The sequence below is a fragment of the Argentina silus genome (assembly GCF_951799395.1).
Source record: "Argentina silus genome assembly, chromosome: 8".
Taxonomy (NCBI): domain Eukaryota; kingdom Metazoa; phylum Chordata; class Actinopteri; order Argentiniformes; family Argentinidae; genus Argentina; species Argentina silus.
The window spans coordinates 16,669,043-16,695,500 of NC_139662.1; the positions used below are offsets into that span (position 1 = coordinate 16,669,043).

At 47.8% G+C, this 26,458-nt stretch overlaps 2 protein-coding genes across 5 annotated transcripts in view; both read left to right on the forward strand.

Moving 5' to 3' along the window:
* The window catches only part of edem2 (ER degradation enhancer, mannosidase alpha-like 2), a 6,600-nt gene extending 3,605 nt beyond the window's left edge, over nt 1–2,995 (forward strand). Inside the window, exons 8-12 of one of the 4 annotated variants that reach the window (XR_014554341.1) lie at nt 1–28; nt 164–308; nt 565–686; nt 1,196–1,784; nt 1,830–2,995. The exon at nt 1–28 is cut by the window's left edge and continues 97 nt beyond it. Coding sequence is in view for 1 of the 4 variants with exons in the window: in XM_083674512.1 (XP_083530638.1) it covers nt 1–28; nt 164–308; nt 565–686; nt 1,196–1,666 (766 nt within the window). In the remaining 3 variants the exon portion in view is untranslated. Of the gene's footprint in view, nt 29–163; nt 309–564; nt 687–1,195 lie in introns of all 4 variants that reach the window. The other 3 variants (XR_014554342.1, XR_014554343.1, XM_083674512.1) reach the window with 3 other exon arrangements.
* A 2,098-nt stretch (nt 2,996–5,093) lies between these two features.
* On the forward strand, nt 5,094–26,164 carry LOC310808668 (myosin-7-like; the record flags this gene model as incomplete). Its single annotated transcript, XM_083675695.1, has 42 exons — nt 5,094–5,193; nt 6,177–6,280; nt 6,699–6,842; nt 7,382–7,538; nt 7,917–7,944; nt 8,260–8,353; nt 8,836–8,928; nt 9,157–9,220; nt 9,373–9,471; nt 9,594–9,697; nt 9,823–9,961; nt 10,174–10,292; nt 10,894–11,043; nt 11,276–11,446; nt 11,632–11,811; nt 12,144–12,276; nt 12,832–12,908; nt 13,805–13,892; nt 14,558–14,675; nt 14,753–14,876; nt 15,848–15,984; nt 16,712–16,967; nt 17,258–17,500; nt 17,776–17,952; nt 18,146–18,291; nt 18,636–18,726; nt 19,220–19,609; nt 20,107–20,233; nt 20,433–20,551; nt 20,731–20,927; nt 21,174–21,357; nt 21,492–21,657; nt 22,013–22,137; nt 22,329–22,444; nt 22,640–22,832; nt 23,221–23,424; nt 23,913–24,038; nt 24,544–24,714; nt 25,059–25,163; nt 25,421–25,516; nt 25,665–25,799; nt 25,938–26,164. The coding sequence occupies 42 exons, from the start codon at nt 5,094–5,096 to the stop codon at nt 25,947–25,949; spliced, it is 5,802 nt and encodes a 1,933-aa protein (XP_083531821.1). The 3' UTR covers nt 25,950–26,164.
* Between the last annotated feature and the right edge of the window lie 294 nt (nt 26,165–26,458).

Here is a 26,458-nt window from a genome sequence, read left to right on the forward strand (position 1 = left end):
ACTTGAGGCCTTCTGGCCGGGACTGCAGGTACACCTACAGCTCCCGTTGTACACTGCACATTCACTGTAGTTCTGCCCCTCCTACTTGAAGAAGGCGGACGTGTGTGTGTGTGTGTGTGTGTGTGTGTGTGTGTGTGTGTGTGTGTGTGTGTGTGTGTTTCAGAGTTTGCTGGGTGAGCTGGAGAGTGCAACCAGGACCTTCCAGAACTATTATAGTGTGTGGAGGCAGTTTGGAGGTCTGCCAGAGTTCTACAGTATCCCACAAGGCTACACTGTTGACAAGAGAGAGGGGTACCCCCTACGCCCAGGTAACTAACCCCCTACGCCCAGATAACTAACCCTCTACGCCCAGGTAACTAACCCTCTACGCCCAGGTAACTAACCCTCTACACCCAGGTAACTAACCCTCTACGCCCAGTAACTAACTCTCTACACCTGGGTAACTAAGCCTCTAAGCCCAGGTAAGTAACCCCCTACGCCCAGGTAACTAACCCCCTACGCCCGGGTAACTAACCCCCTATGCCCAGATAAATAATGTGTGTGTGTGTGTGTGTGTTGTTCCAGAGCTGTTGGAGAGCGCCATGTACCTGTACAGAGCCACAGGTGACCACACCTACCTGCAGCTAGGCCGAGACGCTGTGGAGTCCATCGAGAAGATCACCAGGGTCCCCTGCGGCTACGCCAGCGTGAGTGTGTGTGTGTGTGTGTGTGTGTGTGTGTGTGTGTGTGTGTGTGTGTGTGTTTAAAGGTAGCGTCTGTTTTTCCTCTCATATGCAGGTTATTTAGAAACTTGAAATAGCCGGGTTATTTGGGTTAAGTTTTTCCTCTAGGATTGTTTGTAGCAGTGGTGGTAAGGGCTAGGGTTAAGGTTTAAGGCTAGGGTTGAGGTTAGGTTTAAGGTTAAGGCTAGGGTAGAGGTTAGGGTTAAGGCTAGGGTTAGGGTTAAGACTAGGGTAAGGGGGTGAAGCTGGGGTCCCATCTAGATTGCCTGTGTTTCTCAGGTGGCCTCGCTTCTCCTTCCTCTCTCCTCTCCTATTTGTTGAGGAAATATTCATCCATGTTCAATTAATGAATATAGGGGAAAAACTGGGGTTCAGATCTACCCACTCATTAATCCTTCTCTCTGTTCTCTCCCTCCTTTCCTCCCTCCTCCCTCCTTTCCTCTCTCCTCCCTCCCCCTCCTACCTACCTCCAGGTGAAGGACATCAGAGACCATAAGCTAGACAACCGTATGGAGTCCTTCTTCCTGGCTGAAACCATTAAGTACCTCTACCTCCTGTTTGATCCTGACAACTTCCTGCACAACACGGGGCAGCAGTGGGAAGAGGGGGGGGCAGGGGGGGACTGTGTTCTAGGGGCGGGGGGGTACATCTTCAACACGGAGGCTCACCCCCTGGACCCTGCAGCCCTGCACTGCTGCAGCCGTAGACATGAAGAGCGCCGCGAGCTGCAGGACATCCTGCTCAACCTATCAGAGCCCCTCGCCTCTCCACAGGACAGCCAACCACAGGAGAAGAACAGTGACACAGAGACACACCCCCTGAACCAATCAGAGACCATCGCCCTGAAGGCTGGGGTCAGGAGGTCAGCCCCGCCCCTCTCCTGCCCCATGCAGCCCTTCAGCGCACGGTTGGCCACCATGGGACAGGTCTTCACAGACACATGACCCCTGACCCTGAACCAGAACCATGACCCCTAACCCTGAACCCTAACCCCCTAGCCCCAGTCCCCCTAGCCCCAGCCCCCTAGCCCCAGTCCCCCTGGCCCCAGTCCCCCTGGCCACAGTCCCCTAGCCCCAGTCCCCCTAGCCCCAGTCCCCCTGGCCCCAGTTCCCCTGGCCCCAGTTCCCCTGGCCCCAGTCCCCCTAGCCCCAGTCCCCTGGCCCCAGTCCCCCTGGCCCCAGTCCCCCTGGCCCCAGTCCCCCTAGCCCCAGCCCCCTAGCCCTGCTGGCCTTGTCTCACCAAATTGAACCTTATCCCAGACTGTCTATGCTGCCCGGTGCAGCTCCATTGAAACAGTTCCTGTGGAGCTCAGTTGGTAAGGCCACTTTTCAAGATTGTGGGTTTGATTCCCAATGATCACATATACTACACATAGTAGTGTCAGTTGCTCATCTCCTCTGAGAAGATAGGGACGTGTCTGTAGTGTACACTGAACCATGACCCTTTTCTAATAAATAAATTATTTCTGAATTGTGGTGTTGTGTGAATTGAAATACATAGTGAAATAAGATTTAAAAAGTAGATGTGTTTTAGCCTTGCTAAAACACATCTAGTAGATGGGAATGGCTATGGTGCTCACAACCCTTCCACAATAACCCTAACCAAAACCATAACCCTAAGCCTTCCACAATAAAACACAGAAACATGATTATTTGTGGAGTGGAAGGTGAGGATTAGGAGGGGGGAGAATTATTTGTCTTTACAAAACATTTGGTATAGAATGTTGGTGTTGCAGGTGAGAGACTGGTAGAGGCATTCTATTCCACAGTATTATGTTGGGCGTGTGTGTGTGTGTGTGTGTGTGTGTGTGTGTGTGTGTGTGTGTGTGTGTGTGTGTGTGTGTGTGTGGACAGGTGCTGGTGTGTCTCCAGGGGTCTGGTGTTTGAGCCAAGGAAGGCTCCAGCCTGCTGCCGTGGCTCCAGAGGCTTAGTCACTGAGCTCCACTGGTATGCTGCTCATTGTCGGGGGGAGGGAGAGGGCTGCTCATTGTTAACAGAGATTTCAAATGAAACACAGCAGTCATCTAGCCCCTAGCCTCTAGCCCCAGCCCCCTAGCTTCTGCCCCCTTGCTTCTAGCTCCAGTCCCCTTGCCCCAACCCCTTAGCCCCAACCCCCTAGCCCCTAGCCCCAGCCTCCTAGCCTCTAGCCCCTAACCTCTAGCCCCAGCCCCCGAGCTTCTGCTCCCTAGCTTCTAGCTTCAGCCCCCTTGCCCCAACCCCCTAGCCCCAACCCCCTAGCCCCAACATCCTAGCCCCAGCCAAGTGCATTGTCTTAAGTCTCTGTGGATATCAAGTTATGATTTAGTTCAGGATATTCATGCACCTGATGTAATATTTGTTTCATTATGTAAAATATGAGTAAAAACCAACAATGCATTGCAAAAAGTCTGCTCTGATCTTCTTCCATTGTATTTTAGTGAGGCTCAGTATCCGTGGTCACCACAACACCTATAGTGGACCAGTAATGGCTATAAGTATGGTTTTATCTCATGCATACCAGAGGACCACCAGAGATCACTAAACTGGACTAAATAATTCCAGGAAGTATATTTTAATTCCTAATTTGCCTTCCACACCACACCACCAAAGCTCAGCCAGGAGAGGACTGGGGCATGCTGGGGCCTCAGCTGGTTTCACACAGTAACAAGAATTATCACCACACCAAATACCTGCTAATGAATGCTTCCCTTGTGCCAATTAAAACATGTTTAGAGCGCATTCCCTAAGCCAAGCTCTGATGCCGTATTGGACGGTTGCAGTGTGAGTGTTCCATCATGTGACAGCAAGTAACACTCTTAACTGTAACCCTAACCCCAATTCTTTTTTTTTAAATTTAAAAATATGTTTTTAGGGCATTTCTGCTTTATTGGGATAGAGACAGTAGAGGTTGACAGGAAGGATGGGTGGGAGAGAGGAGGGGATGACATGCAAGATATGTCGAGGGTCGGAATCGAACCAGGAACCTTGCAATTATGTGGTATGTGTGCTACGCCACTAAGCGCCCCCTAACCCCAATTCTAACCGTGTGTGTGTGTGTGTGTGTGTGTGTGTGTGTGTGTGTGTGTGTGTGTGTGTGTGTGTGTGTGTGTGTGTGTGTGTGTGTGTGTGTGTGTGTGTGTGTGTGTGTGTGTGTGTGTGTGTGTGTGTGTGTGTGTGTGTGTGTGTGTGTGTAATACCGAGTCCCAGGGCTGTAGGGAACAGTGATCCTCTCTCCAGCTGTCCTTCTATGTCCAGAAGGCTGTAGCCAGGCCAGACCAGAACAATGGACTCACAACATTTCAAATTTAGAAAGCAGTCAGCCTCCAGACAGCAGCTATCCTCCCGTAGCCAGTAATTAAGCCTTGTGCAGTAATTAAGCCTCAGTGACTAAGCAAGCAGCAATGTCTCCAGCTGTTCTGTCGGCTGGGTCTGCAGGTCAGCACCCAAGTCATAAATGCCATACATGCCATACATGGAATAAAATGCCATGTCATTTTTACCTTTTTTATAATAGGAGAGTCAATGTCCACTCATATGATTTTTAGAGCTATGCTTCTTCACAACATTGTTAAAAAAGTAGCTGGAAGCTGGCTATTTTGGCTTGGGCTTGTATTTGTTGCTATCAGAGACCAGGTACTTGATTTTAAGTTGTAGAAAATATTTTTTCTCTTATCCCCCATTTGTCTTTTAGTAGTTGTGAACAAGTTGAGACATTTTTAAAGCTGTACCTGCTCTCTCACTCTCTCTCTCTCTCTCTCTCTCTCCACACAACAATGAGGATGAAAGTGTCCAGTCCTTTTTGCCCCTCTGTGTCCTGCTCACATGCATGACTTTCTAGATGATAGAATGATGTCATGCTCTGAGAAACAATCCTGTTGTATAAATAACTGGATTACTGGGTTTGGGAGGACACACACACAAAACACACACACACGCGCACACGCGCACACACACACACACACACACACACACACACACATATATATATACACACACATTGCCTTATATGAGAGTCCAACACACAATACCATTACTGGTTTTGGGAGGAGAGAGACACACACACTGCCTTATGTGAGAGACCAATCACACAGCACCAGCCAATGAACTGCAGAGGAGGAGGTCACATGGGCATTTCTTCCATAGCTCCCTGTGGCCTGACCTTGGGCAGGACAATAAAAGCTGAACTTTTCCTGCAGACAAACACACCCTGCCCTCCAAGGTTAGTACCCAATGATGCATGTGTGTCCCATCTAGCTTACTCTGCATGTGGGAGTAACACCATTCTAAACTAAACTCATCGCCTTGTGAATGTTGGAGTAACAAGTTAGCCATGTTTGTAGTTCAAAGTTGCAGTGTCTTGTTCATTGCAGGTGTTTCCTCTAGAGTTAGCACCATGTCCCGTTTTCTCGAGATGAAAGAGTTTGGTGCCGCCGCCTCCTTCCTCCGTCTGACCAACCTGGAGCAGCTGGCCGCAAGGACCATCGCATTCGATGGTACTATGTTACTATGGTTACTGACCTTGATAATGTCACTATGGTACCTGGCCTTGCTACTGTTACTATGGTTCCTGACCTTGCCACTGTTTCTATGGTTACTGGCCTCAGTACTGTTAACCTAGTTGCTATTTCAACAACTGTCTTTGGAATGCTCCGGACAGCCTGTCTGGGAGTCTTACTGGACATTCTGAAATGCTTCACATGGAAATGGATTAACTCAGCTTAATGACCCAGTGGTAGCTCTGCAGTAACTATTAACTACCCAGGTAGAGGTCCTCGATCAAAATGTTGCATTTCCCTAGCGGCACCAGAACAACCAACTGTAATGTTTTTTTGTAGATTGTTCCAAAATTAAAAGCAGATTTAGCCAATTCGGTGGAGACCCGAGGTACCCCAAAAGATAACCAATCCTGAGAACGAGTTTGGTAACTTATGTTTTTATACTTCAATAACGAGGTGAGGTAAGCCAGGAGTTTATGCAGTAGGGCTTTGTACACAAAAATAAATAAATAAATTATGTAAATGTAAAACAAAAAGGGAGTAATGGTGCATTCTGGACTTTAACAAGGTCCAGCCAACCTTTTGGTAAAGGATGCAATGATGAGTATTAAAACCACTATAACCTGTGATAAAGCGAAGGGCGCTATGATAAATAGCATCCAAAGGTTTAAGAGTAGTGTCTGCTGCACTCAGAATCAAAATGGCACTGAATGGCACTGAATAGTGAGAGCTATTGAACAGCTACAATTGTGAGAAGTTGTGAGCTTGAATCTTTTGTTTTTAGGTTTTGTTAATCCTGATATATAACCACCAAACAAATTCAGTAAATAAGAAGTTGCTTGTCTAGTTAACCCTAGCTCCTGTCGTTTTTCATCCCTACTGTATTCAGAGACAAGGATTATCATGGCCATTGATGGTTTATCCTATAATGATAATAGTAATACTAGATATTGATTATTTCATGTATTCTTTTTGCTCAGGTAAAAAACGAGTGTGGGTCCCAGATGAGACGGAAGCTTACATCGAGGTAGAGGTGCAAGAAATGGACGGGGACAAAGCTACTGTGGAGACTAAGGGTGGGAGGGTAGGTAACCCTGACCCTGACCCTGTATTGTCAAACTTCTCAAAAGGCTTGATATGTCTTTTGTTGAATGTGTTGAACAGATCTGGTGGAATAAGACTGCCCTCTTCACCATGCACGGTATCTCTAGCCCTGTGCTCTCTGTCTTCCTCTCTCTCTCCCTCCCTCCCACACTGCCCCTGTTCTGTCCCTCTCTCCCTCCCTCTCTTCCTCCCTCTGTCCCTCCCGCTCTGCCCCTGTTCTGTCCCTCTCTCCCTCCCACTCCTCCCCTGTTCTGTCCCTCTCTCCCTCCCACTCCTCCCCTGTTCTGTCCCTCCCACTCTCCCTCCCTCTCTCCCTCTCACTCTGCCCCCGTTCTGTCTCTCCCTTCCTACCTCTCTCCCACCCCCTCTCCCTCCCTCTCGCTCTGTAACCCTGCCAGACCCTGGTGGTGAGAGAAGACGACATCCAGCCGATGAATCCTCCCAAGTTTGACATGATTGAAGACATGGCGATGCTGACCTACCTCAACGAGGCCTCGGTCCTCTTCAACCTCAGCCGGCGCTTCAGCATGTGGATGATCTACGTGAGTCATAGTTGCACTAACCCTAACCCCTAACCCCTAACCCCTACCCCCTAACCCTAAACCCTAAACCCTAAACCCTAAAATGTAACCCTAAACCCTTAACCCTGAACCCTTAAAGCTCCAATCCAGTTGGTTTAATTTCAATTTTGTATAATTCCTAAGCATCTAATTAACCAATGTGTGCATTTGTTTAAAAACATAAAAATCCTGACCCTCTTTCTCTTGGAAATACACAGTCTGCCGCTATGGGCATGTTTACATAAGTCATTAATATTCATGCTCCACAGCCCTGATTGGCCGATGGTCACTGCCTCAGCCTTTCACATGAACCAAAAAACCCACATGAAATGATGGTAGCTAGCTAACATAATTGTGTAAAGCCAGCCAGCTACAGATTGTTTAGAATTAATTTTTCAGCACACCTGATGGCACTTGAGCTGCTCATGGTCATGAACACGCCACTATTACTGCTACTCCACCCACCTGAGTGGAGGTGGGTGTCTCTCCCTACAACCCTAACCCTTCCTCTCTCCCTACAGACCTACTCTGGGTTGTTCTGTGTGACAGTGAATCCCTACAAGTGGCTTCCTGTCTACTCAGCTGAAGTGGTTGCTGCCTACAAAGGCAAGAGGCGCACTGAGGCTCCGCCCCATATCTACGCTATCGCTGACAACGCCTACAACGACATGTTACGTAGTAAGTCTCCTCCACCACCAGGCTGTCCACATTACTGTAGCAGCATGTAGGCTAATATCAGAATATCAACCAATGATATCAAGGATCCATGAACTCTAGACATGTTGTACAGGACATCTCCTATAGGCCTAATGACATGTACACAGGTCTAATGACATGTACACAAGGACACGTACACAAGTCTATTTCAAGATTTCATTGTGAAATATTGAAATCAGGAATTCATATACAACATCAGAGAGGAGATCTGAGTATATGTACGTATACGTAGGTATATATAGGTATATTGCAGGTTTATTTAATTTAATTAAATGTTTTATTAATGTTATTGTATTAACTGTTGGATATAAACTAACCATAACCCTGTTTTCTCTGCAGATCGTGAAAATCAGTCCATGCTCATCACGTAAGTCAGTAATGTTGTGTCCTGTTTGTATAAAAGGCTTATCCTTCCTCTACAAATGTTTTTATTTCACACTTATTTTTCTGGTTTTTACATTTTCAAAGAACTTTCTGTTATCACTGTTGTGTTGGCAGCGTTGGCAGTAAGTTACACCACCCCTAGTGGACAGGAGAGTAGTTACACCACCCCAAGTGAAAGGGGGAGTAGTTACACCACCTCTAGTGGACAGGAGAGTAGTTACACCACTCCTAGTTTCACTTTCCTGACTCCTCCTGTCAGAATGTCTATTTTACTACATGAACACTTCTTGCCTCCCAGCGGAGAATCCGGAGCAGGAAAAACCGTCAACACCAAACGTGTGATTCAGTATTTTGCCATGGTGGCAGCCCTGGGTGACGCCAGCAAGAAAGGAGTAAGGCAGATTCACTGCTTTCACCCTCATTCCTTTCACCTTCCCTTTTTCTTTTTTTTTGCCCTTTTTTTTTGACAATTTGTTATGTTCTGTATTTCATGTTTCATGAAATACTGGTTCAGCCATTTGTAAAGTTCTGGCTTGTAGTTCCAGCTTCTCCCCTGTGGTCCTTGTTTTCACTCTACTTCCTGGTTATTTACTTCTTTAACATCTTGAGCCTGTGCTATCCTTTCATCATCTTGCAACTCACTGACATCTCTGTGATCATCTTGTACCCCTGGTTTTGACATCTCTGATCATCTTATACCCCTGGTTTTCCAATCTGGTCTTCCTCTGTTCCTTCTATTTGGGAGTCAATTCCCCCCCATCTTGTGTTTTCCTTGATGATGCTGGCCTCCCAGCTCATCCCCCCCCCTCCCCTCCTCCACTCCCTCTGCCTCTCCGTAACCTGTCGTCGTCGTCCCCCCCCCCCCCCCCCCCAGGGAACCCTAGAGGACCAGGTGATCGAGGCCAACCCCGCCATGGAAGCCTTTGGCAACGCTAAGACACTCAGGAACGACAACTCCTCCCGCTTTGTGAGTCTCTGTCAGTCTCAGCATCTTTCATAAGTGGAGAATCTACAGACAATGTAGATTATTATTATCCTGTTATTATCACCATAGTTGCATTAGCAACAGCATTCTGTTATGTTCCCTGTGACCATGTCTGTCTGTCTGTCTGTCTGTCTGTCTGTCTGTCTGTCTCTCTCTCTCTCTCTTCCTCTCTCTCCCTCTCCCCCTCTCTCCCTCTCTCTCCTCCCATAGGGCAAGTTCATCAGAATACACTTTGGTCCAACGGGGAAACTGGCATCTGCTGATATTGACATCTGTAAGTTGACTGAGATCAAACCTCTGCATATTTCAAACACAAACCCTCTCAGGTGTCTAAACCTCTATATACCCTCCTCTGTGTGTGTGTGTGTGTGTGTGTGTGTGTGTGTGTGGCTGTGGCTGTGGCTGTGGCTGTGGCTGTGGCTGCAGACCTTCTAGAGAAAATCAGAGTGGTGTTTCAGCATCCTGGCGAGAGAAGCTACCACATCTACTACCAGATCTTATCTCACAAGAAACCTGAGCTTCAAGGTATGGAGGAATTGGTGAGGGGATTTACCAGACACGTCAACAGGGACGGGGGGACGGGGGGACGGGGGGATGGGATTCAGTTATCTTGGTTCTGACAGGATGTTGTCTGACTGATGTTCCAGACATGTTGCTGATCACCACCAACCCCTTTGACTATCACTTCTGCTGCCAGGGCGTCACCACAGTGGACAATATGAACGATGGGGACGAACTGCTGGCCTCAGACGTAAGTTACACCTACTGACCCTTACTGGTCACAGATGTCAGTTTCCCTTAAAACACTTTTTTCTTTCATTTACCCCCCCCCCCCCCCCCTTTCTCTCTCCCTCCCTCCCTCCCTCCCTCCCTCAGCATGCTATGGACACTCTAGGCTTCACTCCGGAGGAGAAGTATGGCTGCTATAAGATAGTCGGGGCCATTATGCATTTTGGCAACATGAAGTTCAAGAAAAGGCAGAGGGAGGAGCAGGCGGAACCTGATGGCACTGAGAGTGAGACCCCACTCTCCCTATGTATACCTTATAGATGTATAGATGAATATCTATAGGTGTATATTTTAATATCTATAGATGTATATATGAATATCTATAGGTTTATATATGTATATCTTATAGGTGTATATATCTATATCTATAGGTGTATATATGTGGTTTGCCCTCCAGGTGTATATGTGTATATCATATATCTCTATATATATCCCCAGGTGCAGACAAAGCCTCCTACCTGATGGGGATTAGTTCAGCTGATCTCATCAAAGGGCTGATTCACCCTCGGGTCAAAGTGGGGAATGAGTACATCGTCAAGGGTCAGACCGTCGAACAGGTTGTCTGTCTGTTGTCCGTCTGTCTGTCTGTCGGCAGGTGGGCTGTCTGCCTGGCTGTCTGTATGTATGTCTGTCTGTCTCTGTCAGTCTGTCTGTCTGCAGATAGTCTGTGTTTGTCTGTCTCTGTTTGAAGGTGAGCTGTCTGTCTGTCTGTCTGTCTGTCGGCAGGTGAGCTGTCTCTCTGTATGTAGGTAAGCTGTCTGTCTGTCTGACTGTTGAACTGTAGAACAACAAGGTATAGATCTGTTTTGGTATAGATCTGGTTGAGTATAGATCTGGTTGGGTATAGATCTGTTTGGGTAACTCAATATGGAACCCTGTTTCTAATTGGCTAAACGGACGAACGGACTGTGGAAAGTTCAACTCCTTCAAACTTTTTTTGTCTGTAAAAAAACAGTCAAAACAAAACAGACACGGACAGACCCTTTATTGTCCGTTAACAGATGACTCCCATAGAGAAACCATTGACTCAATCAGTAATTAACGGATAGCATAGTGGTGTGGCCAGGGCCTTAGGAATCACAATAACAGATAATGGAGGAAGGGAAGCTAAATGTTTTATACAGTCAGTCCTAACAGTCCCATGTTGTGTTTGTGCAGGTGAACTACTCTGTGGGAGCACTAGCTAAAGCTACGTATGACCGCATGTTTAAGTGGATGGTCGGTAGGATCAACAAGAGCCTGTACACCGTGCTGCCCAGGCAGTACTTCATCGGGGTGCTGGACATCGCTGGCTTTGAAATCTTCGAGGTACGTCTGATAAAGCCATGGTCACTCCTGCCTGCTTCTCCTCTATGCTATAGAGCCTGCTGATTAACCTCTCATTCTTCTCTCCATCTCTCCCTCTTTCTCCCTCTCTTTCCCTCTCTCCCTCTCTCTGTCTCTATATCCTCCTTCTCTACCTCTCTTTCTGTCCTTATTTTCCCTCTCTCTCTCTCTCTCTCTCTCTCTCTCCCTCTCCATCTCTCTGTGATCCCTCCAGTTCAACAACTTTGAGCAGCTGTGCATCAACTTCACCAATGAGAAGCTGCAGCAGTATTTCAACCACCACATGTTCATCCTGGAGCAGGAGGAGTACAAGAGAGAGGGCATCGACTGGACCTTCATCGACTTTGGCCTGGACCTACAAGCCTGCATAGACCTCATAGAAAGGGTACATGTGTGTGTGTGTATGTGTGTGTTTGTAAAATAGGTATCTGGAGCTAAAGTAACTTTGAGGTTTGAGCGTAAGGAGGGTTTATATGTGTATAATGTGCATTTCTCCTGCAACTCTGTGTGTGTGTGTGTGCGTGCACGTTCATGCGTGTGTGGGTGTGTGTGTGTGTGTGTTTCCTGCAGCCCCTGGGCATCTTGTCTATCATGGAGGAGGAGTGCATGTTTCCGAAGGCAACCGACAGCAGCTTTAAGACCAAGCTGTATGACAACCATCTTGGCAAGTCTCCCAACTTCCTGAAGCCCCGCCATGACAAGAAACGCAAGTTTGAAACCCACTTCGAGCTGGTGCACTATGCTGGGGTGGTAAGTATCACAGTTTGATGAGTCATTTACAGTTCACATGAGTCATTTACAGTTTGGGCTGGTGCACTATGCTGGGGTGGTAAGTATCACAGTTTGATGAGTCATTTACAGTTCACATGAGTCATTTATAGTTCGAGCTGATGCACTATGCTGGGGTGGTAAGTATCACAGTCTGATGAGTCATTTGCATTTGACATTTACATTCAAATAATTGCATTTGTAACATCTTGTCTTCATGACGACATTTAAAGCTGATCAATTGTATATAAAGAAATGAGTGTTGCTGTAACAACAAGGTTCATATTGCTAGATGACTATGATTGGTGGTTCAGGTTCCCTACAACATCACTGGTTGGCTGGACAAGAACAGAGACCCGCTGAATGAGACTGTGGTTGGCTGTTTCCAGAAGTCGTCCAACAAACTCCTGGCCAGCCTGTTTGAGACCTACATCAGCTCTGATACAGGTGACAACTCCTACCAGATTACACTGCAGGTTTGACAAATCCTACCAGAATATACTGCAGGTTTGACACGCCCTACCAGAATATACTGCAGGTTTGACACGCCCTACCAGATTATACTGCAGGTTTGACACGCCCTACCAGATTATACTGCAGGTTTGGGGGTCTAAGACCCATTTTCCGTTTTTCAGAATTCCCCCCCTCTTCCCAATAAACATGAGCTATCAAGTGTAATACATTTTCTTTTTTGGGACAGTTAGGGGATTTAGTCATATAGATTTCATGTGCTTTTATGAAAGTTGAGAAAATAGCATGTGTTACATCAATCATATAAGATACACATCATTTGACATGATCAGATGATCATGTAACCTCCCTAATCTGGAACCACACTAGCTGCCACTGGATTGTATGCTGCTAATATGGATTCAAGGCAATAATAACACCAGTTGATTTCTTCGCTAACCCTAACATTAACTCTACAGTTGATTTCACAGATTGAAAGTGAAACCGCCTTCATGGAGTAATATAATTATTGGCTGCTTTTTTACTTTTCAGCTGCAGACCCAAAGTCAGGAGCCAAAGAGAAGAGGAAAAAAGGAGCCTCATTTCAGACTGTCTCACAGCTTCACAAGGTAGGTAGACAGACAGGTGTCACATCTTCACAAGGTAGGCAGACAGACAGGCCTCACAGCTTCACAAGGTAGGTAGGCAGACAGACAGGTCTCACAGCTTCACAAGGTAGGTAGGCAGACAGACAGGTCTCAGCTTCACAAGGTCAGCAGACAGACAGGTCTCACAGCTAGGGTGTAGGGTTGGGTGTCAAGGGTTAAGATATAGGGTTGTAGGGGTTAGGGGCTCCAGCCTGTAGAGGGGGAAGTAGTTAAGACTTGCAGTGATGTTTAGGTTACTGAACTCATGAACATCACTTTAAGTCTGTGCTATCTCCACTCTCTGATGCCTCCATTAGCCCTGGGTGAGGGTATGGGTGAGGGTGAGGTACATCTCCTAAACCTCTACTTTTCTCTCTCTACTCTACTTTTCTCGCTCTACTCTACTCTACTCTACTCTACCACTCTGTCTGAGCCTGCCTGCCTGTCTGTCTGAGCCTGGCTCTATGTCTGAGCCTGCCTGTGTGTCTGTCTACTCTACTCTACTCTACCCTACTCTACTCTACTCTACTCTACTCTACTCTACTCTACTCTACTCTATTCTACTCTACTCTACCACTCTGTCTGAGCCTGCCTGGCTGTCTGAGCCTGCCTGTCTGTCTGAGCCTGCCTCTATGTCTGAGCCTGCCTCTATGTCTGAGCCTGTGTGTCTGAGCCTGCCTGCCTGCCTGTCTGAGCCAGCCTGTGTGTCTGTCTGAGCCTGCCTGCCTGTGTGTCTGAGTCTGCCTGTCTGAGCCTGCCTGTCTGTTTCTCTGAGCCTGTGTGTCTGAGCCTGCCTGTGTGTCTGAGCCTGCCTGCCTGTCTGTCTGAGCCTGTGTGTCTGAGCCTGCCTGTCTGTCTGTCTGTCTGTCTGTGTGCAGGAAAATCTGAAGAAGTTGATGGCCAACCTCCGCAGCACTCAGCCTCACTTTGTCCGCTGCATCATCCCCAACGAGACCAAGACTCCAGGTAACCCTAATATGACCTAACCCTAACCCCAACGAGGCCAGGACTCCAGGTAACCCTAACCTTAACCCCAACAAGACCAAGACTCCAGGTAACCCTAATATGACCTAACCCTAACCCCAACGAGGCCAGGATTCCAGGTAACCCTAACCTTAACCCCAACATGACCAAGACTCCAGGTAACCCTAATATGACCTAACCCTAACCCCAACGAGGCCAGGACTCCAGGTAACCCTAACAAGACCAAGACTCCAGGTAACACTTGTACACTAGTATTAAAACCCTAGTATCACCTAATCCTTATATGACCTAACCCTAATATGACCTACCCCTAATATTACCAAGCCCAAGCCCTAATATTACCTAGCCCTAACCCTAATGTTACCTAACCCTAACCCTAATATTATCTAACCCTAGGGCTGGGCGGTATGCTTTAGGTATGCAGGTATGGATCCCAGCTGTGATGTGCATTTTGAATGTACCGTCTACACTGGTTTTACTCCTTTCCCCCTAACACGTGCAGAGTGTGTGCAGCCAACAGATTAATCTGTATGTTGTACATGAATATAAAACACACTATGACAACATTGAAATGAACAAAACAAAAGTTCAACTCTTCCCCCCTCTCCTCCTCCTCTCCTCATCCTCTCCTCCCGTCCTCTTCTCAGGGGCCATGGATCCGTTCCAGGTGCTTCACCAGTTGAGGTGTAATGGGGTGCTGGAGGGGATCCGTATCTGCAGGAAAGGATACCCCAACAGGATCCACTATGCAGAGTTTAAACAGCGGTGAGCGCACGCACACACACACACACACACACACACACACACACACACCTGTGTAAGCAGCTCTGTTTCCTGTGCAGCTATCGTATCCTGAACCCTGTTGCGGTCCCAGAGGACTCGTTTGTGGACAGCAGGAAGGCTGTGGAGAAGCTGTTGGGTTCCCTGGACATCGACCACAGCCAGTACAAGTTTGGCATCACCAAGGTGATCTAGAACACAGCCAGTATCACCACAGTGATCTAGAACACCACCAGTACCAGTTTGGCATCACCACGGTGATATAGAACACAGCCGGTACAAGTTTGGCATCACCATGGTGATCTAGAACCCAGCCAGTACCAGTTTGGCATCACCATGGTGATTTAGAACCCAGCCAGTATGAGCCAGTACCAGTTGGATTAGAGGGAGAGGAAGGCCTTGTCTACACTTCTGTCTGTCCCGGCCCTAACCCTAACCCGAATATCATGATCACATACAACTGGACAGGAAAGTAAAAATTGTGGACACAATGTGGGCACTGGAGACCGTTAACGGTCCAGTATGTAACATTTAAGCTTTCTAAATGCTTTCTAAATGGTTTTAATGGCGATGTTTAATAGGTAGGGAAATACCGTAAAAGATACAGTATATTTCATTTACGAAGACGGTTTTGGGCCGGAAAAAGAGTTTTCTAAAATGGAGTGTCTGACCCGACACTCAGTTTGCATATAAACATGTTACTGCCGGGGGTGTTCTAGGGGAGCGGACTCACCAATTTTTGCCTTTCTGTCTCTGGTGATGTTTGGAAATTCAAACTTAATTCCACTGCAGTGGCCAGAGGTGACAGATTTTCAACAAACGTACGTCTTGCTCCTTTAAGAGACGCATTTTAGAACGTTTAATACCAGGTGTGGACACAGGTACTGTGATGGGATTAGGATCTGATTATCATGTTCAGATAACAGAAGTCTGATGTAAGTGTCAAGTGTTGACGAGGCCTAAGGTGTGTGTGTCTGTCTGCTCAGGCCTCTTTCAGGTTGGGCGACTAGGCCTGCTGAACCTTATCCCTCTCCTCTTTCTATCCCTCCCCTCTCCTCCTCTCCTCCCTGTATCCCTCACCTCTTGTCCTCCCTTCCTCCTCCTCCTCCTCCTCCTCCTCTCATCCCCTCCATCCCCTCCTCCTCTCCTTCTGGTAGGTGTTTTTTAAAGCTGGTTTGTTGGGTCTTCTGGAGGACATGCGAGATGAGAGGCTGTCTGAGGTGCTCACCATTCTGCAGGCCATCTGCAGAGGCAAGCTCATGAGGATGGAGCGCCAAAGGATGCTAAAGGAGAAGTAAGACAAGCTAGGTTAGCCTAGCCTAACTAAGACTCCACTGTGTCCAGGACAGGCTAGGTTAGCTCTGGTACTAGAGAGCCAGGCTAGGTTAGCTCTGGTACTAGAGAGCCAGGCTAGGTTAGCTCTGGTGCTAGAGAGCCAGGCTAGGTTAGCTCTGGTACTAGGGAGCCAGGCTAGCTAGGTTAGCTCTGGTACTAGGGAGCCAGGCTAGCTAGGTTAGCTCTGGTACTAGGCAGCCAGTTTAGGTTAGCTCTAGTTCTAGGCAGCCAAGCTAGGTCAGCTCTGGTACTGGGGGCCAGGCTAGGTTAGCTCTGGTACTGGGGGCCAGGCTAGGTTAGCTCTGGTACTGGGGGCCAGGCTAGGTCAGCTCTGGTACTGGGGGCCAGGCTAGGTTAGCTCTGGTACTATGGAGAAAGGTTAGGTTAGCTCTGGTACTAGGGAACCAGGCTTGGCCAAACCCACACCAAACCCACACCAGACCCAGACCAAACCCAGACCAAACCTGGGCTAGGCCAAACCCAATATCTTAGATTGGCACATGTTTGTATTGGTATCTAGTGGTTGGTGTACTGTGTACATCCGCAGTATGTGGCATGCTGGCCATGCTCCCCAATAACTTGAATCCCCTCCCCATGTGTGCAACATTGAATCCCTTCCCCTTGTGTGTAACGTTGAATCCCTTCCCCCTGTGTGTAACGTTGAATCCCTTCCCCCGTGTCCATAGGGAGTCTCTGATGGTGATCCAGTGGAACATCCGGATGTTCTACGCCGTGAAGAACTGGCCTTGGATGATGCTGTTCTTTAAGCTCCGCCCCCTCCTGCGGTGCGCCACAGCAGAAAAGGAGCTGGCCGCCCTGAAGGAGGAGCTGGCCAAGCTGAAGGAGGCACTGGAGAGGTCGGAGGCGAAGCGGAAGGAGATGGAGCAGAACCAGGTGTCCATGGTACAGGAGAAGAACGACCTCTCCCTACAGCTGCAGACAGTGAGTGGCCTGTTACACTGTAATAACACGATAATAACACCTTAGTAACATGATAATGCAGTACAACAACAGTGGGTAGTGTAACTTGTAATAATGACATGTAATACATTGTACAGCACATGGGATCCATAGACAGCAGGTGAAACACTAAAAAATCACATTAGGATCACATTAAGATAAGGATGACTGAGACAGGAGGGTAAAGCCACCACACTATAGATCTATAGAAGTATAGATAGACTCTATGGTCTACAGTTCTGTACTCCAAAGATGCTGACCTCTGACCCCAGGAGCAGGACAACCTTGCGGACGCGGAGGAGCGCTGTGACCAGCTGATCAAGGCCAAGGTGCAGCTGGAGAGTAAGGTGAAGGAGGTGCTGGAGAAGCTGGAGGACGAGGAGGAGGTCACCGCCAGTCTGACTTCCAAGCAACGCAAGCTGGACGACGAGTGTTCTGAGCTGAAGAAGGACCTGGACGACCTCGAGATCACTCTAGCTAAGGTGGAGAAGGAGAGGCACACCACTGAGAATAAGGTATACACCCTCCACCCTACACTCTACACCCTCCACCCTACACCCTCCACCCGCCACCCTATACCTAACCGTAACCCTGGCTCTGGAGGCAGGGCTTGTTGGTCTCATATTGCTGCTGCACTTTCCCTTTTCTCATCAACATAAGCTCTTTACAGGAGTTGTACCATATGTGTGTTGGTGCGTCCCCAAGTTAGGGTTTTGATAAGTGTGTGTGTATGTGCGTGCTTGCGTGCCTGTGTGTGTGTGTGTGTGTGTGTGTATGTGTGTGTCTTCAGATGAAGAACCTGATGTCAGAGATGAGTGTCCTGGATGAGTCCATCCTGGGTCTGAGCAGGGAGAAGGCAGTGCTGCAGGAGGCCCAGCAGCAGGCTCTGACGGACCTGCAGAACCACCAGGGCAAGGTCACCATGTTGAACAAGGCCAAGGCTCGGCTGGAGCAGCAGGTCGACGATGTGAGGATTGTCAGGCTGATGTGGAATATAACTAACTAATGTGATATTCAACCCTATAGTACCTATCTCCTCAGTTCTGTACAGGCCCAGTCAAATCCATGTCTGCAGTATCTAACCTAGTTCTATACATATTTACAGTGGCCCCTAACATTTTATTATTGTGCTTCTGTGATTACCCCCCCCCCCCTCCCAGTTGGAAGGTTCACTGGAGCAGGAGAAGAAGGTGCGTATGGATCTGGAGCGTACCAAGCGTAAGCTGGAGGGGGATCTGAAGCTATCCATGGAGTCAGTCATAGATTTGGAGAACAACAAGCAGCAACTGGAGGAGAAACTGAAGAAGTGAGAATCTGTCATTCTGTTATTGAGTTGTTTCTTTCTGCTACTGAATTGGTTCATTCTGTTATTAAGTTGTTTCTTTCTGTTACTGAGTTGGTTCATTCTGTTTTTGAGTTGTTTCATTCTGTTACTGAGTTGGTTCATCTGTTACTGAGTTGGTTCATTCTGTTACTGTGTTGGTTCATTCTATACTGAGTTGGTTCATTCTGTTACTGAGTTGGCTCATTCTATACTGAGTTGGTTCATTCTATTATTGAGTTGTTTCATTCTGCTATTGAGTTGTTATTGAGTTGTTGGTTTATTTCAAGTTCTCAAATGTATTTGACTTCTCTAACCCCCCTCTACAGGAAGGACCTGGAGATGACTCAGGTCAGCTCTAAGGTAGAAGATGAGCAGGCCCTCGTCATTCAACTCCAGAAGAAAATAAAAGAATTGCAGGTTTGTCTTACAGTTTCCCGCTATTTTCTCTTATGTGGCAAAGTTCTGATTATAAAGTGTTGACTTATAATTATTGACAAATATATAGATAAACCTTACTGTATGATGAGCCTCAGCAACATAGTCTAGTATACAAGTCACATTCTAGAGCTGCTTTCAAATCAGTCTTTCCCACACCATCAGATAGCACGGTAATGGTCAAGGCCAGGGGCAGAGTCAGGGTTAGGTATAAGGTCAGGGGCAGGGTAGGGGTCAGGGGCTAGGGTAAGGGTTAGTTTTAAGGTCAGGGTCAAGGGTCAGCGGCAGGGTAGGGGTCAGGGTCAAGGGCTAGGGTCAGAGTTAGGGTCAGAGTCAGGGGCAGGGGGCAGGATCAGTATCAAGGGCAGGGGCAGGATCAGGGGCTAGAGTCAGGGGCTACAGTCAGGGTCAGGGGCAGTATTAGTATTCTATACAGACAGACATTCAGAGTGCTGTGTTGCCTCCTCTACTTCAGACGCGGATCGAGGAGCTGGAGGAGGGGCTAGAGGCGGAGCGTGTGTGGCGTGCCAAGGCGGAGCGGCAGCACAGCGAGGTGTCCCGGGAGCTGGAGGAGCTCACCGAGCGGCTGGAGGAGGTGGGCGGGGCCTCGGCCGCCCAGATTGCCGTCAACAAGAAGCGTGAGGCGGACTTCCTGAAGATGAGACGTGACTTGGAGGAGGCGGGGCTTCACCACGAGGCCACGGCCGCTGCCCTCAGGAAGAAACATAGCGACAGCGTGGCAGAGCTGGGCGAGCAGATGGACAACCTGCATCGAATCAGAGCCAAGTTGGAGAAGGAGAAGGCGGAGTTTAGGATGGAGGCTGAAGATCTGGCGTCAAACCTGGAGCAGCTGTCTAAGAACAAGGTCTGTCTACCCATACCCTAACCCTAACCCTAACCCATTCCCTAACAACTAGGTCTGTGACCAGTCCAGTTTGCATGGAGCAGATCCCAGGAGAGAGAGAGAAAGACATTGAAACAACGTATCAAAAAGCTCCAGTGGAGAACATTGAAACTGTAGCTTAGGTTACCACTGCCACTTCGGACAACAGTGTAGCTTCTCAAAGAGGAGACACAAGCTCCACTTTCCCAGGCCTACTGTGAGTAGACAGACATGATATATGTATAATACTTTTGAGTAATGTTTTTAAATGAAATGCGGGACATTTCCATGTGGTTGCGGGACAAAGGGCCAAAATGCAGGACTGTCCCGCACAATTTGACCTCAATGTGAGGTCAGGCTTAGTAACCATAGTAACCCCAGAGGTCAGGCTTAGAACCATCCTAATCCTACACTACCCAGAGGTCAGGCTTGTTGTAGGTGGATGAGGAGGTAAATAGTTGCCATGGTTGCTGCTGCAGGTTGCCACGGAGAAGCTGTGTCGTGTTTATGAAGACCAGATGAATGAGTCCCGAGCTAAAGCAGACGAGCTGCAGAGACAGCTCAATGATGTCATCACTCAGCGCACTCGTGCAGTCACAGAGAGTGGTATGGGGCTCACCTCTCTCTCTCTAACTCTTTTTCTCTCCGTCTCTCTCTTTCTCTCTCTCTCTCTCGTTCTTTTGTTCAATTCAATTCATTTCAATGCAAATGGATTTATTGGCACTTTCTGTGTCTGTCTCTCTCTCTCTCTCTCTCTCTCTCTCTCTCTCTCTCGCTCTTGCTCTCTCTCTCTCTCTCTCTGTAGCTGAGTATCATCGTCGGTTGGAGGAGCGGGAGGCTGTGATTGGTCAGCTCCAGCGGACTAAGATGACTTTTAGCCAGAACACGGAGGAACTGAAGAAACAGCTGGAGGAGGAGAGCAAGGTGTGACGTCACACTCCAGCAATCAATCATAAAGCCACATACAGCCATATATATATGTGTCTCTGTCATAACTGTCAAACACTCACCCTGACCATGAGACACCCCACAACATGATGACAATGGTCTGTGTGTGTGTGTGTGTGTGTGTGTGTGTGTGTGTGTGTGTGTGTGGTGTCCAGGGGAAGCTGTCCCTGGCCCATGCCCTGCAGGTGTCCAGGCATGAGTGTGAGCTGCTGAGGGAGCAGTATGAGGGGGAGCAGGAGGCCCAGGCGGAGCTGCAGAGAGCTCTGTCTAAGGCCAACGCCGAGGTGGCTCAGTGGAGGATCAAATACGAGACAGACGCCATCCAGAGGACTGAGGAGCTGGAGAACACCAAGTAAGCCTGCAGTTCTCTGCATGTGTCTCAACCTGTGTTTGTGTGTGTGTGTGTGTGTGTGTGTGTGTGTGTGTGTGTGTGTGTGTGTGTGTGTGTGTGTGTGTGTGTGTGTGTATCTGACTCTTCACTACATGCATGTTCTCACTGTGTCTGTTTGTCTATCTCTCAACAACACTGAGCTTTTATTCTAACCAACCCCTTAAACCTGTGTGTGTGTGTGTGTGTGTGTGTGTGTGATGTTGGCAGGAAGAAGCTGGTGGTTCGTCTGCAGTGTTCTGAGGAGGCGGTGGAGGCGTGCCAGGCGAGGTGCTTGTCCCTGGAGAAGACCAAGCTGCGCCTGCAGACGGAGGTGGAGGATCTGATGGTGGAGCTGGAGCGCTCCAACACTGCAGCCACAGCACTTGACCGGAAACAACGCACCTTTGACAAGGTGAGTCAACCATCATATGTCTGTGTGTAAACAGGTGATGAGTAACTCTAGACTATCAGGTATGAATCACTCTTGCTGGATGGCTGAGGAGCTGGTTAGGGTCAGGGGTCAGAGTTAACTAAGTGATGTTGCAGGTGTTGTCAGAGTGGAGGCAGCGGTACGAGAGCTGTCAGGTGGATCTAGAGGGGTCCCAGAGAGAGTCTCGCAGCCTGAGCACGGAGCTCTTCAAGCTAAAGAACTACTACGAAGAGGCCCTGGACCACCTGGAAACCCTCAAACAGGAGAATAAGAACCTGCAAGGTACATGCCACTGCTCCAAATACTATAATACCATTATACTGCTCCAAAAACTACCATAATACTGCTCCAAATACTACCATAATATTGCTCCAAATACTGTCAATACTGCTCCAAATTCCATAATATCATTATACTATTATACTGCTCCAAATACTACCATTATACTGCTCCAAATACTACCATTATACTGCTGCTAACCCTAAACCATTATACCCTGGCTAACTAACATACCAACTAATTCTGGAACATGTTATTGGTGTCTAAACTCAACTGTCAATTAATGTGCATTTTCCCTGTCAAATAAATTACATGATCCAGAGTGTTGTAACCAGTATTGTGACTGTGTTTCCCTCAGAGGAAGTGGCTGATCTAGTTGAGCAGATCAGCCAGGAGGGGAAGACCATCCATGAGCTGGAGACGGTGAAGAAGGTTCTGGGTATGGAGAAGAGTGACATCAAGGCAGCACTGGAGGAAGCTGAGGTGAGACATCCCCTGTAGGCCCCATACCCAGAGGAGGCGGCCGTGTTGGCTTAGGGGAGGCGGCCATTTTGGCCACAGGGGAGGAGGAGGCCACATTGGTTCAGGGGAGGAGGAAGCCATGTTGCCTCAGGGGAGGAGACGGCCATGTTGGCTCAGGGGAGGCGGCCCATTTGAATGTTGCTGTGTTGTAGGGCACCCTGGAGCATGAGGAGAGCAAGATGCTGCAAGTTCAGTTGGAGCTGACCCAGATCAAGACTGATGTCGACAGGAAGATGGCAGAGAAGGATGAGGAGATAGACAATCTCCGGTAACAACTAAGACCCACAAAGCAATCACACTACTACATGGTGCCAACACCAACCTATTTTCTCTAAGCAACCTGGGTGCCCAACCCTACCCCTACCTCTATGTGTGTGGCCCCTGTCCCAGCTACAGGCCCTGTATATCTAGCCCCAGCCCCCTGGTTAGGGGTTATACCCTGCTGTGTGTTGTGTCTCTGCAGCCGGAACCAGCAGCGTTCCCTGGAGACCCTGCAGACGAGCCTGGAGTCGGAGGTCAGAGGTCGTAATGAGGCGGTGCGAATGAGGAAGAAGATGGAGGGTGACTTGAATGAGATGGAAGTCCAGCTGAGCCAGGCCTCCCGCCAGGCAGCAGAGGCACACAGATTACTGCAGCACCTGCAGGGACAGATCAAGGCCAGTTACACACACACCAACTCTAACCCTAACCCTAACCCTGACTCTAACCCTAACTGCACCACTGAGCAGATATAATATAGATCTGACAAACCACAGACAGCACTTTATTAACTCACCCTGTCCCTTTATTAACTCACCCTAACCCTTTATTAGGAAAAACCTCATCTGAACAAAGTAATGACAGGATCAGTGATAACCACTACCATCTGATTGGTTCACAGGGTCAGTGATAGTTAATCACTACCATCTGATTGGTCCACAGGGTCAGTGATAGTTAACCACTACCATCTGATTGGTCCACAGGGTCAGTGATAGTTAACCACAACCATCTAATTGGTCCACAGAGTCTGTGACAGTTAACCACTGTTGTCTGATTGGTCCACAGGTGCATCAGTTGGAGCTGGGTGAGCGTGTGCAGCAGAACGTGGAGCTGCAGGAGCAGGTGAGGCTGACGGAGCGTCGTATCACTCTGCTGCTGGCCGAGGGGGAGGAGCTACGCTGCCTTTTAGAGCAGACAGAGCACGGCCGCAGGGTGGCTGAACATGAGCTACTGGAGGCCACGGAGAGACTCAATCTACTGCATACCCAGGTACCCTACCTAACCCTAACTCTAACCCTAACCCTATTGCATACCCAGGTACCTGATCCTACCTAACCCTAACCCTAACCCTATTGCATACCCAGGTACCTGATCCTACTTATCCTTAACCCTACTGCATACCCAGGTACCTTATCTGACCCTACTTAACCCTAGCCCTAGATTATAACTCTAACTAGACCCTAACCCTAGCCCTAGATTATAACCCTGCCTAGACCCTAACCCTAGCCCTAGATTATAACCCTGCCTAGACCCTAACCCTAGATAATAACCCTAACTAGACCCTAGCCCTAGATTATACTGTAACCCTAACTAGACCCTAATCCTAGCCCTAGATTACAATTGTGCCTCAACCCTAATCCTAACCCTAGATTATAACCCTGCCTAGACCCTAACCTTAGATTTTAACCCTAACTAGACCATAACCCTAGATGCTAGGTTATTCTGTAGTTGTAATGCTCTCCCGGTTATTGTTCCAGAATTCAGGCCTGGTCAACCATAAGAAGAAGCTGGAGAGTGATGTGTCTCTTCTGGCTGGGGAGGTCGATGAGGCTGGAGAGGAGAGTCGCAATGCTGCTGAGAAAGCCAAGAAGGCAATCACTGATGTGAGTCACCATACCATCATACCTAGCCCTAACCACAACCCTAACCCTAGCCCTAACCACAACCCTATTCCCTGTCCTGTGAATATGTCCTGTGAATACCAGGATTACCGCCGAAGCCAAAAGTCTTATTTAGATGTTTAGGCTATAATACCATATACATTACAATAACGATTTGTGACATTAACAGTTTCTCATGCAAAAATTATTTAAAAGCTTGTTTTGGCCCACAGAAAAGGTTACTCAAAGGTCTTTGCATTATTGAACAAGAGCAACTAGTGCTGCTTATAAAATGAAATTGCGCCTTTCAACAATGTACAAACAGTATCTTCTTAAGACAAACTGAAAGAACAGTCCTCAAACTAGACACTTGGCAAGTTTGAGGACTTTCAAGTGAAATTGCTTTTCCTTTCAGTTAAAGTTAGATAGTTGATAGTTCACTCAAATTACAAAATCACATATTTGGGTGATATAGCTGTGGTTAATGTGAGCCTGTCTGTGTGTCCAGGCAGCCATGCTAGCGGAGGAGCTGAAGAAGGAGCAGGACAGCAGCACTCACCTGGAGAGAATGAAGAGGAACATGGAGATGACCATCAAGGACCTGCAGCAGCACCTGGCCGAGGCAGAGCAGGTGGCGCTGAAGGGTGGCAAGAAGCAGGTCCAGCAGCTGGAGATCAGGGTGAGGAGTGTTACCATAACGACCCTAACAACCCTAGCCATCCTCTGACCCCATCCCTCTACAGTTTTTCTCGATTGTTTGAGCACTTTTCTGGAAACAGTATTCAACTTTTCAAGCAGTTAACATTTGCCAGAACACCACATTTCTTTTGCAAAATGCACTATACAGTAACTCTCAACTTGAATACATGTCATAAAAGCAAATTAGTGCATCAAAACAGTATCCTTTGTCATCAAATTATAATTAATTAAAAGTTAATTTCCCTTTAACATGTGCCCTCTAACCCCATCCCTTTAACATGCCCTCTGACCCCATCCCTTTAACGTGTGCCCTCTGACCCCCAGATGAGGGTGCTGGAGACTGAGCTGCTTTGTGAACAAAAGAAGAGTGAGGAGTACCAGAAGGGCATCCACAGATACGAGAGGAGGATCAAAGAACTCTCTTACCAGGTGTGTGTAGTGTGTGTGTGTGTGTGTGTGTGTGTGTATGTGTGTATGTGTGTGTATGTATGTAGTGTGTGTTCTGATCTGTAGTGTCTAGTGTGTAGTGTGTTCTGATCTGGAGTGTGTCGTGTGTGTTCTGATCTGGAGTGTGTAGTGTGTTCTGATCTGTAGTGTGTAGTGTGTTCTGATCTGGAGTGTGTAGTGTGTGTTCTGATCTGGAGTGTGTAGTGTGTTCTGATCTGGAGTGTGTTGTGTGTCTGTAGACGGAGGAAGACAGAAAGACTCTGCTGAGGATGCAAGAGCTGGTAGAGAAGCTGCAAACCAAGGTGAAGAGCTACAAGAGGCAGGCGGAGGCGGCGGTGAGTATCCATGTTCTCTTCAGACTCACACTCTACTGTCTATACATCACAATAGTACACCATAGTTCTTTAACTAGAGTAGCCTTAGTATTTCCCATGTAGCATGTAGGTATACTGAGCTACCTGCATTTCCCTCTGTGTCCACTAGGAGGAGCAGGTGAATGGTAACATGGGCAAGTACAGGAAGATGCAGCATGAGCTGGACGATGCAGAGGAGAGGGCCGACGTGGCTGAAAGTCAGGTCAACAAGCTGCGGATTCGAACCCGCGACCACAAGGGCAAGGTGAGATCAAACATGTCACATGTATGTATGTATGTATGTCTGTCTGTCTGTCTGTCTGTCTATCTATGGGTTAGGGTGAGGGTTAGCTAGCTCTGCTCTCTGTTTCCAAAGCCTTCAACCTCTTTTGTCTTTTTCTAGATTGCAGAATGAAGAGTAAAAGTCGCCAGTGCTCCTGTGCCAAACGCAAAGCCTTCAGAAGAGTGAATTGTGTTTGTGTATGTGCGCGTGTGTATTTGTTTGACAGGAGTGTGTGTTCAAATAGCTTGAGTTTGTGTAAGTTTGTATCAAAATCATGTTATGAAAGCGCCTTGAATGGTGTAAACTGTCATTTGACACATTACCTGTTATCGGTCAATAAGAATAAACTCTCTTCCTAATCAGTAAGAATAAACTACATGGCCTACTTCAATGTGGTCATGAGTTGAAACATTTTAATAAAAAATACTTTTTCTTCTTGTTATTTTTCACATGGTTAGGGTTAGAAGGTAAGGGTGATGGCTTCGGGTTAGAAGGTGAGAGTGAAACCTGTTTATGAGATGATGAGAAGGTAATTGTTTTTATTTATACAGGGGAGATCTTACTGAGACCTGAGTCTATTTTAAAGAAGAGCCCCGTAAGAAAGCCATCAACCTGCAGCTTACTTTGGTCAGTCAGGAACA